Here is a 16,512-nt window from a genome sequence, read left to right as displayed (position 1 = left end):
AATGATCCATAGTTCCTTTATTAGAAAATGGTGGCCAATATGGTGTAACCCTGTCTCTACTAAAAAATAGAAAATTTAGCTGGGGTGGTGGTGCATGCCTATAATCCCAGCTACTCGGGAGGCTGAGGCAGGAGAATTGCGTGAACCTGGGAGGTGGAGGTTGCAGTGAGCTGAGATGGCACCACTACACTCCAGCCTGAGTGAAAGAGCGAGACTCTGTCTCAAAAAAAAAAATACATACATATATATACACATCTTCATATACGCACACATTCTTACTTCTCTATCTTTATATATAGTTGGCTTTGTTTTCCATAGTCCATATCTGTGGATTCAACCACCCATAGATTTAAAACATTGAAGAAAAAAAGTAATAATATAGCAATTTTTTAAATAATACAAATAAAAAAGTAATTTAGTATAAAAATTATTTACATAGTATTTACATTGTACTAAATATAAGTAATCTAGAGATGATTTTAAGTATATAGGGGGATGCATATAGATTATATGCAAATATAATGCCATTTTTTATAAGGGACTTGAGCATCTGTGGATTTTGATATTCATGAGAGTTCCTGGAACCAATCCCCCACAGATACTGAGGGACAACTATATACTTAAAATAAATATGAATATGCAGTAACATATCTGATTCTAAGCTTTAACCACATGGCTCACTGTAGACTTCTCTTTGCCTATTTGTAACTTCTTTCTCTGACAGAAACTTGGCTTATATGTTTGTTTAAATCTGCTATACATACAGAAAACTTGTAAGAACTGATAATATGTACCCTTGTGAGAAACAAGTTTACCAGTTATAGTGCAGTATTTATATACACTTTTTTTTGGTTTTGGCCTAATAGTATTTAGCAAAAGTGCTGTTTTCTAAAGTTACTTCACTCTGCTCCTTTTTTCTCTAGCCCTTTCAGTGAGGTTACATCATATGATTATAGTACAGTTAGATTTGTCACCATCTTCAGTTCTGGGATTTTCTGTCATCCCTAAGCTTTTATCCTTAAATTTGCATGTACATAAGTTCACTCTTTGTGCTGTATAGTTTTATGGGTTTTAATAGATGAAGTGTCATGTATCTGTCACCACAATGCCATAAGGAACAATTACACTAGTTAACTAACAGTTATATAATACTAAGTATTCTCTTATATCCCTTTGAAGTCACCTTCTCCCACACCCTGAAAACCACTGAACTGTTTTCTACCCTTACAGTTTTGCCTATTCCATAATCTCTTTTAAATGGAATCTTAAATTATAATTTGTAGCCTTTTAGATCTGGTTCCTTCATCTAGTAAAATGCATTCAAGATTTATTGATTTTGTTGCATGAATCAGTAGTTGGGACTTATCCCAGATGGTTCCATTTTATTGATGTACTGTGCTTTGTTTATTCACCTTGAATTTCATCCCAGTTAATTCCAGTTTTAGAAAAATAAAGTTACTATCAACACATAAAGGTTTTTATATGAACTATCCATTAACATGAGTAAAGAGGAGTAGGCTGGTTGCGTGGAATGTAACTAACTGTATATTTAACCTTTTAAATAAACTGTCCAGTTGTTTTCCAAAATGGCTGTACCATTTTGTATTCCCACCAGGAATGCATGAGAGTTCAGTTGCTTTGTATCCTTGCCAAAACTCGACGTTGTCAGGTTTATTATTTGTCCCCCAGCTCTAGAAGTTGTATAATGGATATCTTGTGGTTTAACTTGCACTTCACTAGTGACTTTTTTTTTTTTTTGAGATGGAGTCTCCCTCTGTCACCCAGACTGGAATGCAGTGGCAGGATGTCAGCTCACTGCAACCTCTGCCTCCTGGGTTCAAGACATTCTCGTGCCTCAGCCTCCCTGAGTAGCCAGTGTTACAGGCACCTGCCACCATGTCCGACTAATTTTTTGTATTTTTAGTAGAGTTGGGGTTTCGCCATGTTGACCAGGCTGGTTTTGAACTTCTGACCTCAGGTGATCCACCCACCTCGACCTCCCAAAGTGCTGGAATTACAGGTGTTAGCCACCGTGCCCAGCCTTCACCTAGTGACTTTTATGTGATTTGCCATCTATATGTTTTCTCTGATGAAATGGCTTCTTAGATCTTTTAGTCATTTCTATTGTTTGTTTTCTTTTGTTTTCAGTGACCTTTTTTCCAAATCCTTTGTCAGAGCAAGTACATTCTTTCAGTCTATAGCTTTTTCTTTAATTTTCTTAACATTATCTTTTGCAGAGCAAAAGGTTGCCATTTTGATGAGGCCCATTTTATCAGTTTTGTCCTTTTGCACATCATGCTTGTGGTATTGTATTTATGAATTTTCTGCCTGGATAGGCCCAGCCCACTTACACATGTCCAAGAGCCTATGGACAGGCCCATTGGTGCCCACATGCATCATCTGGGGTGCCTGAGGATTGGTTGGTCCTGCCCACCAGCATCCATTGTCTGGAGTCATGAGGATCAGCTTGCTCTCGCTATCACGCATGCCACCCAGAGGCCTGCAGACAGGCCTGCCCGACCTGCTGCCACCGTCAAGACCTTTGTGTCCACATACCAGCCAACCTGGCATCCCCATCCTCAGCAAAGCTTTATCACAGCCTCCACTGACAACCGAAGCCTAAGCCACTGAAGAAATCATAGATGCCCTGAGAGAATCATAGATACCACCATTGATGACAGTAAAAGAAATCATACAGAGATAACACATCTGAACCCACCTAGAATCAAATCCAGAGCACCCTACCCAGCTAACAGTATAGCTACATCTACAGTAAAAGTATTTCTCTACAAAAGCCAGTCCATAAAACTGGATAAAGCAGCAGTTGCACAGATACCAAGATAAGGGCAGAGAAACATAAAATACTAAGGAAACATGATACCTCCAAAGGAACACAATAATTTTCCACTAACAGATCTCAAAGAGCAGGTAATCAATAAAATGCCTGAAAAGGAATTGAAAATAATGATCTTAAGAAAACTCAGCAAGAAACAACAGAACACAGATAGACAATACAAATAAATCAGGAAAACAATTCATGATCTGAATGAGAAATTAAAGAGGTAAATATTTTAAGAAAAAACAAATTCTGGAACTGAAGAATTTAATAAAAAACAGTCAAGGACTTCAACTGTAGACTAGATCAAGCAGAAGAAGAATTTCCGAACTTTAAGACAGGTCTTTTAAAATAACCCAGTCAAACACACACTAAAAAGGATGAAGAAAACCTACATAGGACATCATAAAGCAAACAAATAATTCAATTTTGTGAGTGCCACAAGGAGAAAAGATAGGAAAAGGCATCAAAAACCTATTTAACAAAATAATCACTGAAGACCTCCCATGTCTTGAGAGAGAAATATATATCCAGATACAGGAAGCTCATATGTACTAAAACAGTTTATCCAAAAAGGCCTTTCTAAGACACATTCTTTTCAAACTCAAAAGTCAAAGACAAAGAAAAAAGAATTCTAAAAACAGCAAGAGGAAAATACCAGGTCACATGAGGGAATCAGATTAAAGGCCGATTTCTCAGCAGAAATTTTACATTTCTGAGTGGTATAATAATATTCAAAGTGTTAAAAGGGGGAAATAAATACGGCCTGCCAAGAATACTATACCCAGCAAAGCTGTCCTTCAGAAATGAAAGAAAAATAAAGTCATTCCCAATCAGAAAGTGAGGAAATTCATCACCACTACACCAGTCCTACAAGAAATGTGTAAGAGGATCCTACATCTTGAAGTGGCAGGATGATACCTGCTGTATCATTAAAACATACAAATTATAAATCTCACTGGTAAAGTAAACATGCAATTGGAAAAAAAATAAGGAACCGAATGTTAGCACTACAGAATACCAAATTATAAAGATAAAAAAGGAAGAAAAGAACAAAGAATATACAAAATAATCAGCAAACAAAAATGACAGGAATAAGCCTTCACATATCAATAACAGTTTTGAATATAAATTTTAAATTCCCCAATTAAGAGATATAAACTGGCTAAGTTAGATTTTAAAAAGTCAACCTGTGTATTTCCTCCAAAAAACTCACATCACCTGTAAAGACATATGTAGCCTGAATATAAAAGGATGGGGGTAAAAACTCCACACAAGTGGAAACCAAAAGTATGCAGGAGTAGCTATACTTACATCAGAGAAAATAGGCTTTAAGTTGAAAACCATAAAAAGAGAGCAAGAAGGTCATTATATGATAGAGGGATCAATTCAGCTGGAGGACGTAAAATGATAAATATATAACACCCAATGCCAGAGCATGAGATATATAAAGCGAACATTAGAACTGAAGGAAGAGATAGACCCCAATATAATAATAGCTGGGGACTTCAAAACTCCACTTCCAGCATTTGACAGATCATCTAGACAGAAAATCAATGAACATCAGACTTAAGATGATCTGTGGACCAACTGAACCTAACAGTTTCAGAGCATTTCATCCAAAAGCTGCAGATTCCATTCTTCTCATCAGCACATAGAACTTTCTCCAGGATAGACCATATATCCACAAAGCGAATCTCAACAAAGTTTTAAAACTCAATTACATAACGTATCTTTCCAGACCACAATGGAATTAAACAGTAATAAGAGGAACTTCAGAAACTGTACAAATAAATGGAAATTCAGCATGCTCCTGAATGACTACTGGGTCAGTGAAAAAATTAAGAGGGAAATAAATTTATTGAAACAAATGAAAATGGAAACACAACATATAAAAACCTATGGGATACAGCAAAAGCAGTGCTGAGAGGGAAGTTTGTACCAATAAATTCCTATATCAGGAACGTGTAGCAAGATTTCAAATAAAAAACCTAACAATACACCTCAAGGAACTAGAAAAGAAGAAGCCAAACCCAAAATTAGTAGAAAGAAAGAAATAGTAAAAATCAGAGAACTAAATGAAATAAAGTCTAAAAGAATCAATACAGGGCTGGGCATGGTGGCGCACACCTGTAATCTCAGCACTTTGGGAGGCCAAGGTATGTGGATTTTTGAGCTCAGGATTTCGAGACCTACCCGGGCAACATGGCAAAACCTCATTTCTACAAAAAAAAATACAAAAATTAGCATGGTGTGGTGCAAGCCTGTAGACCCAGCTACTCAGGAGGCTGAGGTGCGAAGATCGCTTGAGCCAGGAAACTGAGACAGCAGTAAGCCATGATTGTGCCACTGCGCTGTAGCCTGGTCAACAGAGATACCCTGTCTCAAAAAACAAAAAAGAAAACAAAAGTTGGTTTTTGAAGAGATAAACAAAATTGATAAGCCAAGAAAAAATGAGGGACAAGATCCAAATAAATGAAATTAAAAACTACAAGTAGACACTACAGCTAATACCACAGAAGTATAGGGGATCATTAGGGATTATTATGAGCAATGATACGCCAACAAATTGAAAAACCTAGAGGAAATGGATAAATTTCTTGACATATATAATCTATCAAAATTGAATCAAGAAATGGAAAACCTGAACAGACCAATAATGAGTAATGATATTGAATCAGTAATAGTCTACCAATAAAGAAAAGCCCAGGACCAGATGGCTTTACTGCCTAATTCTACCAAACTTACAAAGAAGAACTAACACCAATTCTCCTTAAACTATTCCAAAAAATTAAAGATGAGAGAATTTTTCCTAATTAATTCTCCAAGGCCATCATTGCTTTAATACCAAAACCAGACAAGGACACAACAAAAGAAAACTACAAATCACTGTACTTGTTGAACATAGATACAGAAATTCTCAACAAAACACTAGCAAACCTAATCTGACAACATATCAGAAAGATAATACACCATGATTATATGGGATTTATCCCAGGGATGCAAGTATGATTGTTGAACCATATTTGCATATGCTCATGGTGTGTTATTGCATGATATCACATCAGCAGCATGAAGGAAAAAAGCCATATGATCACATCTGTAGACACAGGAAAAGCGTTTGATAAAATTCATCCTTTCTTGATAAAAATAATCAGCAAATTAGGCATAAGAAGGAACATACCTCAACATAGTAAAGGCCATGTATGATAAACCCACAGCTAACATCATATTGAATGGAGAAAAGCTGAAAGGCTTTCCTCCGAGAACTGGAATGAGAGAAAGATGCCCACTTCTACCATTCTTACTCAATATAGTGCTGGATGTCCTAGTCAAAGCAGTTAATCAAGAGAAAGAAATAAAGGGCATCCCAACTGGAAAAGGAGGAATCAAATTGCCCTTGTTTGCAGATGAAATGATGTTATATATGGAAAAAACTAAAGACTCCACCAAAAAACTATTAGAACTGATGAACAAATTCAGTAAAGTTGCAGAATACAAAATCAGCGTACAAAAGTCAGTAGCAATTCTTTTTTTGTTTTGTTTTGTTTTTTGAGATGGAGTCTCACTCTGTCGCCCAGGCTGGAGTGCAGTGGTGTGATCTCAGCTCACTGCAAGCTCCACCTCCCGGGTTCATGCCATTCTCCTGCCTCAGCCTCCCAAGTAGCTGGGACTACAGGCGCCCACCACCACGCCTGGCTGATTTTTTGTATTTTTAGTAGAGATGGGGTTTCACTGTGTTAGCCAGGATGGTCCCAATCTCCTGACCTCATGATCCGCCCGCCTCGGCCTCCCAAAGTGCTGGGATTACAGGCGTGAGCCACCATGCCTGGCCAAAAGTCAGTGGCAATTCTATACATCAATAATGTACTGGCTGAAAAAGAAATGAAGAAAGCAATTCCATTTACAATAGCCAAAAAATAAATAAATAACCAAGTAGGTGAAAGATCTCTACACTGAAAACTGCAAAACACTGATGAAAGAAATCAAGGAAGACAAATGGAAAGACATTCCACACTCATGGATTGGGAGAATTACTATTGTTAAAATGACTATACCACCCAAAACAATCTACAGATTCAGTGCAATCCATATCAAAATAAAATGATATTTGTAACAGAAATAGAAAAAAGAATCCTAAAATTCTTACGGAACCAAAAAGAGCCCAAATAGCCAAAGCATTCCTGAACTAAAAGAACAACATGGGAGGCATCACACTACCTGACTTCAAAATATGCTACAGAGCTATAGTAACCAAAACATAGTATTGATATAAAAACAGACACATAGACCAGTGGAACAGAATAAAGAACCAGGAATAAATCTACTTATTTACAGCAAATGTGCCAAGAACGTACATTGGGGAAAGGACACTCTCTTCAATCAGTGGTATTGGGGAACCTGGATATCTGTGTGCAGAGAATGAAACTAAATACCTACCTATCACCATACCCAAAAATCCACTCCAAGTGGATTAAATACTTAAACATAAGACCCCAAACTCTAAAGACTACTAGAAGAAAACATGGGGGAAATGTTTCCTGATATTATACTGGGCAAAAACTTCATGGTTAAGACTCCAAAAGCACAAGCAACAAAAAGAAAAATAGTTAAGTGGAAATACTAAATTAAAAAGCTTCTGAACAGCAAATGAAACAACAGAGTGAAGAGACAACCTGCAGAATGGGAGGAATACTTACAAACTGTTCATCTAACACGGGACTGATAAACAGGATATACAAGGAACTCAACCTAACAGGGAAAAAACATCCTATTAAAAAGTGGGCAAAAGGTATAAATAGACATTTCTCAAAAGAAGACATACAAATAGCCAAGAAATATATTTGAAAAGCTCAACATTTACTAATTGTCAGATTAAAATCACAATGAAGTATCATTAGTTAGAATGATTATTATCAAAAAGACAAAAAGCAACATTGATGAGGATGCAGAAAAAGGTGAACTCTTTCTAACTCTTTGTGTTAGAATTTTCTCAGCATTGGTCAGAATGTACATTAATGCAGCCATTATGGAAAATAGTGTGGAGGTTTCTCAAAAAAACTAAAAGAACCACCATATGATCCAGCAATCCTACTACTGGGTATTTATTCTAAAGAAAGGAAATCAGTATTGCATCACTTCACGGTAGCTAAGATAGGGAATCAACCTAAATATCCATCAACATTATCAATGGATAAAGAAAAGTGCAGTATATATACACAGTGGCATACTATCGAGCCACTAAAAAGAATGAAAATTCATTATTTGTGGCTATATGGATGAACTTGGGGGACATTATGGGTTATGCAGAATAACTCAAACATGGAAAGATAAATACCACATTTTCTCACTCATGTGGGAGCTAAAAATTTTTTGAGCTCATGGAAGTAGATAGTAAAATTGTGGGTATTAGAGCCTGGGAAGGGAAGGTGAGATAGGAAGCATGGGGAGAGATTGGTTAATGGATACAAACTTACATCTAGGTTGATAGAATGAGTTCTGGTGTTCTGTAGCACCATAGGGTGAATATGGTTAAATACAACTTGTTGTGTATTTTCGCAAAGCTAGAAGTGAGGATTCTGAATGTTCACAACCCAACAAAATAAGTTTGAGGTGATGGATATGCTAGTTACCATAATTTGATCATTATATACCGTATACACATACCAGAATATCACTGTATCTCATAAATATGTACAATTATTTTATGTCAACCAGAAAGGGAAAAAAGAATTCTTTGCCTAAATCAGTATCACACAGACTTTGTTTTCCTCTAAAAGTGTTATGTTTTATGTTAAGAGTTTTATATTTAGATCTGTAATTTCTTCCTGAGTTTACTTTTGTATAAGGTATGAGGATGTGTCAAGATCCATTTTTTTAATATAGGAACATCCATTTGTCCAGATCATTTGTTTAAAAGACTATTCTTTCTCTATTGAATTGCCCTTGCTTTTTTTTTCAAAAATTAATTGACCATATTTTTGTGGGTCTTTTTCTGGGATATCTTTCCATTGATCTTTGTGTCTGTCCTTTAGCCAATACCATGTTGCCTTGAGTTCTGTACTTTTATAGTAAGTCTTGAATTTGATAGTGTGAGTCCTCCAACTTTGTTCTTAAAATTGTTTTGGCTGTTCTGGTTCCTTTGCATTTTAATATATTTATAATATGCTTGTTGATGTCTACGGAAAGCATGCTAGAATTTTGGTTAGGACTGTGTTGTGTCTATAGATCAAATTGTGAAGAAGTCACATCTTAACAATATTTAGTTTTTGATTCCATGAACACAATCTTAATTTATCTTTCAGCATATAGATACTGTACATATCTTACTGGATTTATACCCAAGTATAAATTGTTTTCTGTTTTTTTTGGGGGGGTGGGGGCGGGGACATGTGCTATTTGAAATGGTATATTCAATTGTTCATTGCTGGTATATGGAAATAAAATTGGCTTCTATATATTTAACTTTTATCCTATGACCATTCTAAAGTTACTTATTAGTTCTAGGAGCTTTGTGGGGGGGGGTCGATTCTTTGGGATTCTCTACACAAATAATCATGTCACCTACAAATATGGACAGTTTTAATTATTTCTTTCTAATCTGCATGCCTTTTAATTTTTTTTTCCGTATTGCAGTGTCTAGGACTTGTGCTGTGATGTTGAATAGGAGTGGTGAGAGAGGACATCTTTGCCCTATTCTTGATCTTAGGGGGTATATTAGTTTTCTATTGCTGCATGTCACAAACTACCACAAACTTAGTGGCTTAAACAACACAAATTTATTGTCTTCCAGTTCTGTAAGATCAGAGGCCTTCATTGGGTCTCACTGGGCTAAAATGAAGGTGTCAGCAGGACTGCATTCCTTCCTGGAGGTTCTAAGTGAAAATGTGTTTCTTTGCCCTTTCTAGCTTCTAGAGGCCACCCACATTTTTGCCTCATGGCCCCCTTTCTCCATCTTCAACATAGTGTATCTCTGTCCTTCTGTAGTCACGTTTTCTTCTGCTTTCCTCTTCTACTTTTAAGAATGCTTGTGGTTTAACTGGGCCCACCCAGATAACCCAGGATAATTTTCCTATTTTAAGATGAGCTAATTAACAACCTTAATTCCATCTGCAACCTAATTCCCCTTTGCCATGTAAGGTAACATACTCACAGACTGCAGAGATTAGTACATGGACACCTTTGGGGGACCTTAAATAATGTAATAGCTGTAGGGTCTCTGTAAAAGCTCTTTATTACATGTTTTAAAAAACTCTTTGATTTTTAGTTTCTGAAAGTTTTCATCATAAATTGTTGTTTAATCTTGTCAAATGCTTTTCCAGAATCTACTGAGGTGATTATGTCGTTTCTCTTACTTAGTTATTACAGTGAATTACATTCATACTCCAATTTTGAGATATGCACGCATTCCTGGGATGAACCCCCAAATTGGTCATGAAGTATCATTTATACATTACTGAATTCAATTTGCTAATATTTTGTTGAGGATTTTTACATCTACGTTTATGGCTAATATGGGACTTTAGTTTCTTTGTCATGAGTTCATGTCATTAGGGTAATGCTGACCTTATAAATGAGGTGGAAGTCTTCCCTTCCCTTCTGTTTTTCTGGAAGAGATTGTAATATTTGTATTATTTAAGCCTTAATATGGTTGGTAGAATTTGCCAGTGAACCCACATAGGCCTGGAGTTTTCTATTTTTAGAAGTTTTGTTTTTTTTTTTTTTAATAGATAATGGGATCATTCAGACTATTTCTTCAGTGAGTTTTGGAAGTTTGTGTTTTTAAGACATTGGTCCATTTCTTGGAAGTTATCAAATTCATGACCATACAGTTGTTTGTAGTGTTAATTATTCTTTTACTGTGTGGGATGTCAGTAGGGATGTCCCCCCCTTCATTCCTAACATTGACAATTTTTGTCTTCTCTCTCTCTCTCTCTCTCTCTCTCTCTCTATTCGCCACCCCCACCCCAGCCACCTTCCTTTCCTTTTAGTTAGTCTGGCTAAAGGTTTATCAATTTTGTTGATTGTTTTTAAGCAACCAAAATTCTTAGTTTCATTAGTTTTCTCCTTAGAATTGTATTGATTTGGCCGGGCGCGGTGGCTCACGCCTGTAATCCCAGCACTTTGGGAGGCCAAGGCGGGTGGATCACGAGGTCAGGAGATCGAGACCATCCTGGCTAACACGGTGAAACCCCGTCTCTACTAAAAATACAAAAAAATTAGCCGGGCGAGGTGGCGGCGCCTGTAGTCCCAGCTACTCGGGAGGCTGAGGCGGGAGAATGGCGGGAACCCGGGAGGCGGAGCTTACAGTGAGCTGAGATCCGGCCACTGCACTCCAGCCTGGGTGACAGAGCGAGACTCCGTCTCAAAAAAAAAAAAAAAAAAAAAAAAAAAAAAAAAAAAGAATTGTATTGATTTGTACTCTACTCTTTATTATTTTCTCTTGCTTTGGTTTTTTTAATTGTTCTCTTTATAGTTTCTTTTTCCATTAACTGTAAATTTTTTCCTGTTAATATATACCTTTGTCTTATTTCAGTTTCTAAGAAAACATCTGCAGGTATCTAGTTTCTTAAGACAATAGTTGGATCAGTTTGGCAAATCTTTTGTAAAGGGCCAGAGAGTAAATATTTCAGGCTTTGCAGACCCAGTGATCTGTCACAACTACTCAACTCTGCCGTTGTAATACCAAAGCAGCGATGGATAATACAAAAACAAATGGGCATGGCTGTGTTCCAGTAAAATTTTATTTACAAAAACAAGCAGGGAAGCAAAGTTTGGCAACCGTTGATATAAATAATTGATTTAAGCCCTTTTTTTCTAACATAAGTGTGGGCTGTAAATTTCCATTTTAGCATTGGCTTAGCTGTGTCCCACAAATTTGGGGTTGTCATATTTTTATTTGCATTCAGTTTAAAATTGTTTTATTTCCTTTGAGACTTCTTTTTTGACCTATAGACTTAGAAATGTTTAATATTCAATTTCCAAATAATCAAGGATCTTCCCAGGTGTTTTATGGCCCAAGAACATACTTTGTGTTATTTTTATTCTCTTAAATTATCAAGTATCGTATCAGTGTCAAATAGGTGTAGTTGATTATGTCATTCAGGTGTACTATATCATTTTTAATTTTCTACTTGTTCTGTCATCTCTGAGACTCTACTTAGTCTGTCATCACTGAGAGGAGAGTGTATTAAGGTATTCAGCTCTTTGTTCATTTCTCCTTTCAGTTCTATTAGCTTTGGCCTCATACATGAGAATTAGGTCTCCCATTTAGAATTATGTCTTCTTAGAGGATAGACCTCTTTATTATTATATAATATCTTTCTTTATCCCTGACAATACCTTCTTCAGAAGTCTGTTTTGTCTGATATTAATAAAACTACCCCATTTTCCTTTGGGTTGTTGGGTTTTTTGTTTGGTTGGTTGGTTGGTTGGTTGGTTGGTTGGTTTTTTTGTTTGTTGAGACAGAATCTTGCTCTGTTGCCCAGGCTGGAGTGCAATGGCACAATCTCGGCTCACTGCAACCTCCACCTCCCTGGTTCAAGTGATTCTCATGCCTCAGCTTCCCAAATAGCTGAGATTACAGGTGTGCGCCACCACACCCAGCTAATTTTTGTATTTTTAATAGAGATAGGGTTTTGCCATGTTTGCCAGGCTGGTCTCAAACTCCTGACCTCAAGTTATTCGCCCACCTCAGCCTCCCAAAGTGCTGGGATTATAGGCGTGAACCACCATTGCCAGCCTCCTTTGGATTAGTATTTGCATAATATATCCTTCACCATCCTTTTTCTTCTGTGTTTATACTTGAAGTGGGATTCTTGTAGGTGGCATATACTTAGGTCTTGCCTTTTTACCGAGCTACATGTCTTTTAAATGGTTTAGATCAGGGATTGGCAAACTATGGCACAAGTAGAAATTTTTAATTTTACATTTATATATTTAATTTTCAATTGTCTTCATTTCCTTATATAAATCCATGTTTTAATCTATTATATTTCTGCCGCAAAAACTCTTTTTTACATTTCTTAGAAAACAGATCTCCTGGCAATGAATTCCCTCTAGTTTTGTTTGAGAAAGTTTATTTCATCATCATATTTGAAAGATATTTTTGCTGGGTATAGAATTCTGGGTTTATCATTTTTTTATTTGAAGTGACGAACTTTAAAGATGTCACTTCAGGCCGAGGTGGGCGGATCACAAGGTGTGAAGTTCGAGACCATCCTGGCCAACATGGTGAAACCCCGTCTCTACTAAAAATACAAAAAATGAGCTGGCGTGGCGGCACATGCCTGTAGTCCCAGCCACTCGGGAGGCTGAGGCAGGAAAATTGCTTGAACCCGGGAGGCGGAGGTTGCAGTGAGCCCAGATCACACCACTGCACTCCAGCCTGGCAACAGAGTGAGACTCCATCTCAAGAAAAAAAAGATGTCACTTCATTTTCTTATGATTTAAATGGTTTCTGACAAGAAATCTGTGTGTATATAATGTTCCTTTTCTCCCTCTGCCTCTGATTTTCAGCATTTCAAATATAATATGCCTAGGGATTTTTCCCTCCCTTCCCTCCTTCCTCCCCCATCCCCACCATATTTATCTTACTTATTGTTCTTCTGTCTGTGGCTTGGTGTCTGTCATTAATTTTAGAAAATTATCGGCCGGGTGTGGTGGCTCACACCTGCAATCCCAGCACTTTGGGAGGCCAAGGCAGGCAAATCGTGAGATAAGGAGATGGAGAACATCCTGGCCAACATGGTGAAACCCTATCTCTACTAAAACACAAAAAATTAGCCAGACGTGGTGGTGTGTGCCTGTAATCCCAGCTACGCGGGAGGCTGAGGCAAGGGAATTGTTTGAACCTGGGAGGCGGAGGTTGCAGTGAGTCGAGATGGGGCCACTGCACTCCAGCCTGGCGACAGAGCAAGACTCTGTCTCAAAAAACAAAAAAATTGTCAGATATATTTTCTTCAAATATTTTTCCGTCCTGTACTCCCTCTTCTTCTGAGATTACAGTTATAAATATGTTAAGATGTTGGAGACTGTCACACAGCTTTTTGTTGTTCAGTCTTCAAGTTCACTGATTCTTTCCTCAGTTGTGTCAGTTTTACTTACGAGTACATCAGACATATTCTTTGTCTCATTTCCATTTGATTCCTTTTCATAATTTCCATGCCACTACTGAAATAACCCATCTGATCTCACATGTTATCCACCGTTCCTATTAGAGCCTTTAGCATATTAGTCATACTTTAGCAAATCAGTCGTACGTACTTAAAATTTGTATCAAGGCCGGGTGCGGTGGCCCATGCCTGTAATCCCAGCACTTTGGGAGGCTGAGGCAGGAGGATAGCTTGAGTACAGGAATTCAAGACCTGTTTGGAAAACATAGCAAGACACTGTCTCTACAAAAAATAATAAAATAAATTAGCTGGGCATGGTGGTGCCTGCCTGTGGTCCCAGCTACTTGGGAGGTTGAGATGGGAAGATCACTTGAGCCTGGGAGGTCAAGGCTGTAGTGAGCCCTCATTGTGCCACTGCACTCCAACCTGGGCAGCAGAGCAAGACCCCATCTCAAAAATAAAAATGAAAAATAGAAGCAAATGCTACTTTTTTCTGAATCGATAGGCTACATGAGGATGAAGACATCAATGGAATTGCAGTATACTACCATTTTAAGTTACCTAAAAATAATAATAGCTAACACATCTTCAACATTCTAGGCATTATATTGTGTGCTTTACATATATTAACTCATTTGATCCTCACAAACTTTTTGTTTTGTTTTTTTTTTTGAAACAGAAACTATCACCCAGGGTGGAGTGCAGTGGCGCTATCTTGGCTCACTGCAACCTCTGCCTCCTGGGTTTAAGCAGTTTTCCTGCCTCAGCTTCCCAAGTAGCTGGGATTACGAGCACCTGCCACCATTCCCAGCTAGTTTTTGTATTTTTAGTAGAGATGGGGTTTCGCCATGTTGGCCAGGCTGGTCTCAAACTCCTGGCCTCAAGTGATCTGCCTGCCTCAGCCTCCCAAAGTGCTGGGAGCTGAGATTACAGGGGTGAGCCACCACACCAGTTCTCACAAACCTTTTGAGGTAGAAAATATTACCATGTCTTTTTTACAGTCAGAAAATTAAGATTTAAGTAACAAGATTGTGGCCCTTGACCACACAGAGCTAAAAAAATAATTTAGTGGTTTAGTTTGAGTAACTTGCTAAAGAACAATTTTTAATTATTTTTAATCTATGTTAGATTTTTTAAATAATATTATTTTTAATCATGGTAAAAAATATAACAAAATTTACCATCTTCATCAGTTTTAAGTATACAGTTCAGTCGTGTTAAGTACATTCACATTGTGGTGCAGCAGATTTCCAGAACTTGTTCATCTTGCAAAACTGAAACTCTATACCCATTAAACAACAACTCCCCATTTCCTCATTCCCCCAAGCCCCTGGCAGCCACCAATCTAAGTCCTGTTTCTATGAATATCATTGACTTTAGATGCCTCATAAGAGAAATTACACAATATTTGTCTTTTTGAGACTAGCTTGTGTTAGCATAATGCCCTCAAGGTTCATCTGTGTTTTAGCATGCAGAGGGCCTTCCTAAGTCTGAATAATATTAATATTACATTGTATGTATATACCACATTTTGCTTACCACTCATCTACTGATGGACATTTGGGCTGCTTCCACCTCTTGGCTATTGTGAATAATGCTGTAATGAACACAGGTGTTGAGACCTTGTTTTCAGTTCTTTTGGATATGTAGGAAAAAGTAGAATTGCTGGATCATATGGTAAATTTTGTTTTTAATTTTTTGAGGAACCTCCATTCCATTTTCCATAGCAGCTGCACCATTTTACATTCCCACCGACAGTATGCAAGAGTTCCAGTTTCCTCACATCCTCATCAACAACTGGTATTTTCTGCTGGTGGTGGTTTTTGATAGTAGCCATCCTAATGGTTGTGAGGTGATAACTAGTGGTTTTGATTTGCATTTCCCTAATGATTTGTGATGTTGAGCATCTTTTTTTTTTTCCCCCTGAGATGGAGTCTTGCTCTGTTGCCCAGGCTAGAGTGCAGTGGCGCAATCTCGGCTTACTGCAACCTCTACCTCCCGGGTTTAAGCAATTCTCCTGCCTCAGCCTCCCAAGTAGCTGGGACTGCAGGCACCCGCCACCATGCCCAGCTAATTTTTGTATTTTTAGTAGAGATGGGGTTTCACCATGTTGGCCAGGCTGGTCTTGAACTGACCTCGTGATCCACTCACCTCAGCCTCCCAAAGTGCTGGAATTACAGGCATGAGCCACCGCGCCCGGTCCATGTTAAGCATCTTTTTATAGGCCATTTATATATCTCTGGAGAAATCTATGTTCAAGTCCCTATGCCCATTTTTTAAATTGGGTTATTTTGCTGTTGAGTTCAAAAGTTCGTTATATATTCTAGATCTTTTTTTTTTTCCTTTATTTTGAGACAGCGTCTTACTAGCTGTCTCCCAAGCTGTGGTATAGCAGCATGATCATGGCTTACTGCAGCCTCGACCTCCCGGCCTCCAACCTCAGCTTCCTGAGTAGCTGAGACTACAGGCACACACCACCTAACTAATTTTTAATTGAGACAGGGTCTTGGTTTGTCGCCCAGGCTGGAATGCAGGTGGCAGGATCATGGCTCACTGCAACCT

The 16,512-nt window shown here is 37.8% G+C and overlaps 2 protein-coding genes across 6 annotated transcripts in view; one reads left to right on the top strand and one right to left on the bottom strand.

Moving 5' to 3' along the window:
- The window catches only part of METTL21A (methyltransferase 21A, HSPA lysine), a 46,668-nt gene that overhangs the window by 1,253 nt on the left and 28,903 nt on the right, over positions 1 to 16,512 (bottom strand). Inside the window, exon 4 of the mRNA XM_050752662.1 lies at positions 7,537 to 7,588. Coding sequence (XP_050608619.1) covers positions 7,584 to 7,588 — 5 coding nt within the window. The 3' untranslated portion in view covers positions 7,537 to 7,583. The remainder of the gene's footprint in view (positions 1 to 7,536; positions 7,589 to 16,512) is intronic.
- Positions 1 to 16,512, top strand: part of CREB1 (cAMP responsive element binding protein 1) — a 78,484-nt gene that overhangs the window by 54,217 nt on the left and 7,755 nt on the right. The gene's annotated exons all lie outside the window — the stretch shown is intronic.

The sequence above is a fragment of the Macaca thibetana genome, chromosome 12 (genome assembly GCF_024542745.1).
Source record: "Macaca thibetana thibetana isolate TM-01 chromosome 12, ASM2454274v1, whole genome shotgun sequence".
Taxonomy (NCBI): Eukaryota; Metazoa; Chordata; class Mammalia; order Primates; family Cercopithecidae; genus Macaca; species Macaca thibetana.
The sequence above is the reverse complement of the archived record's forward strand: the minus strand, read 5'-3'. Positions and strand labels throughout refer to the sequence as shown.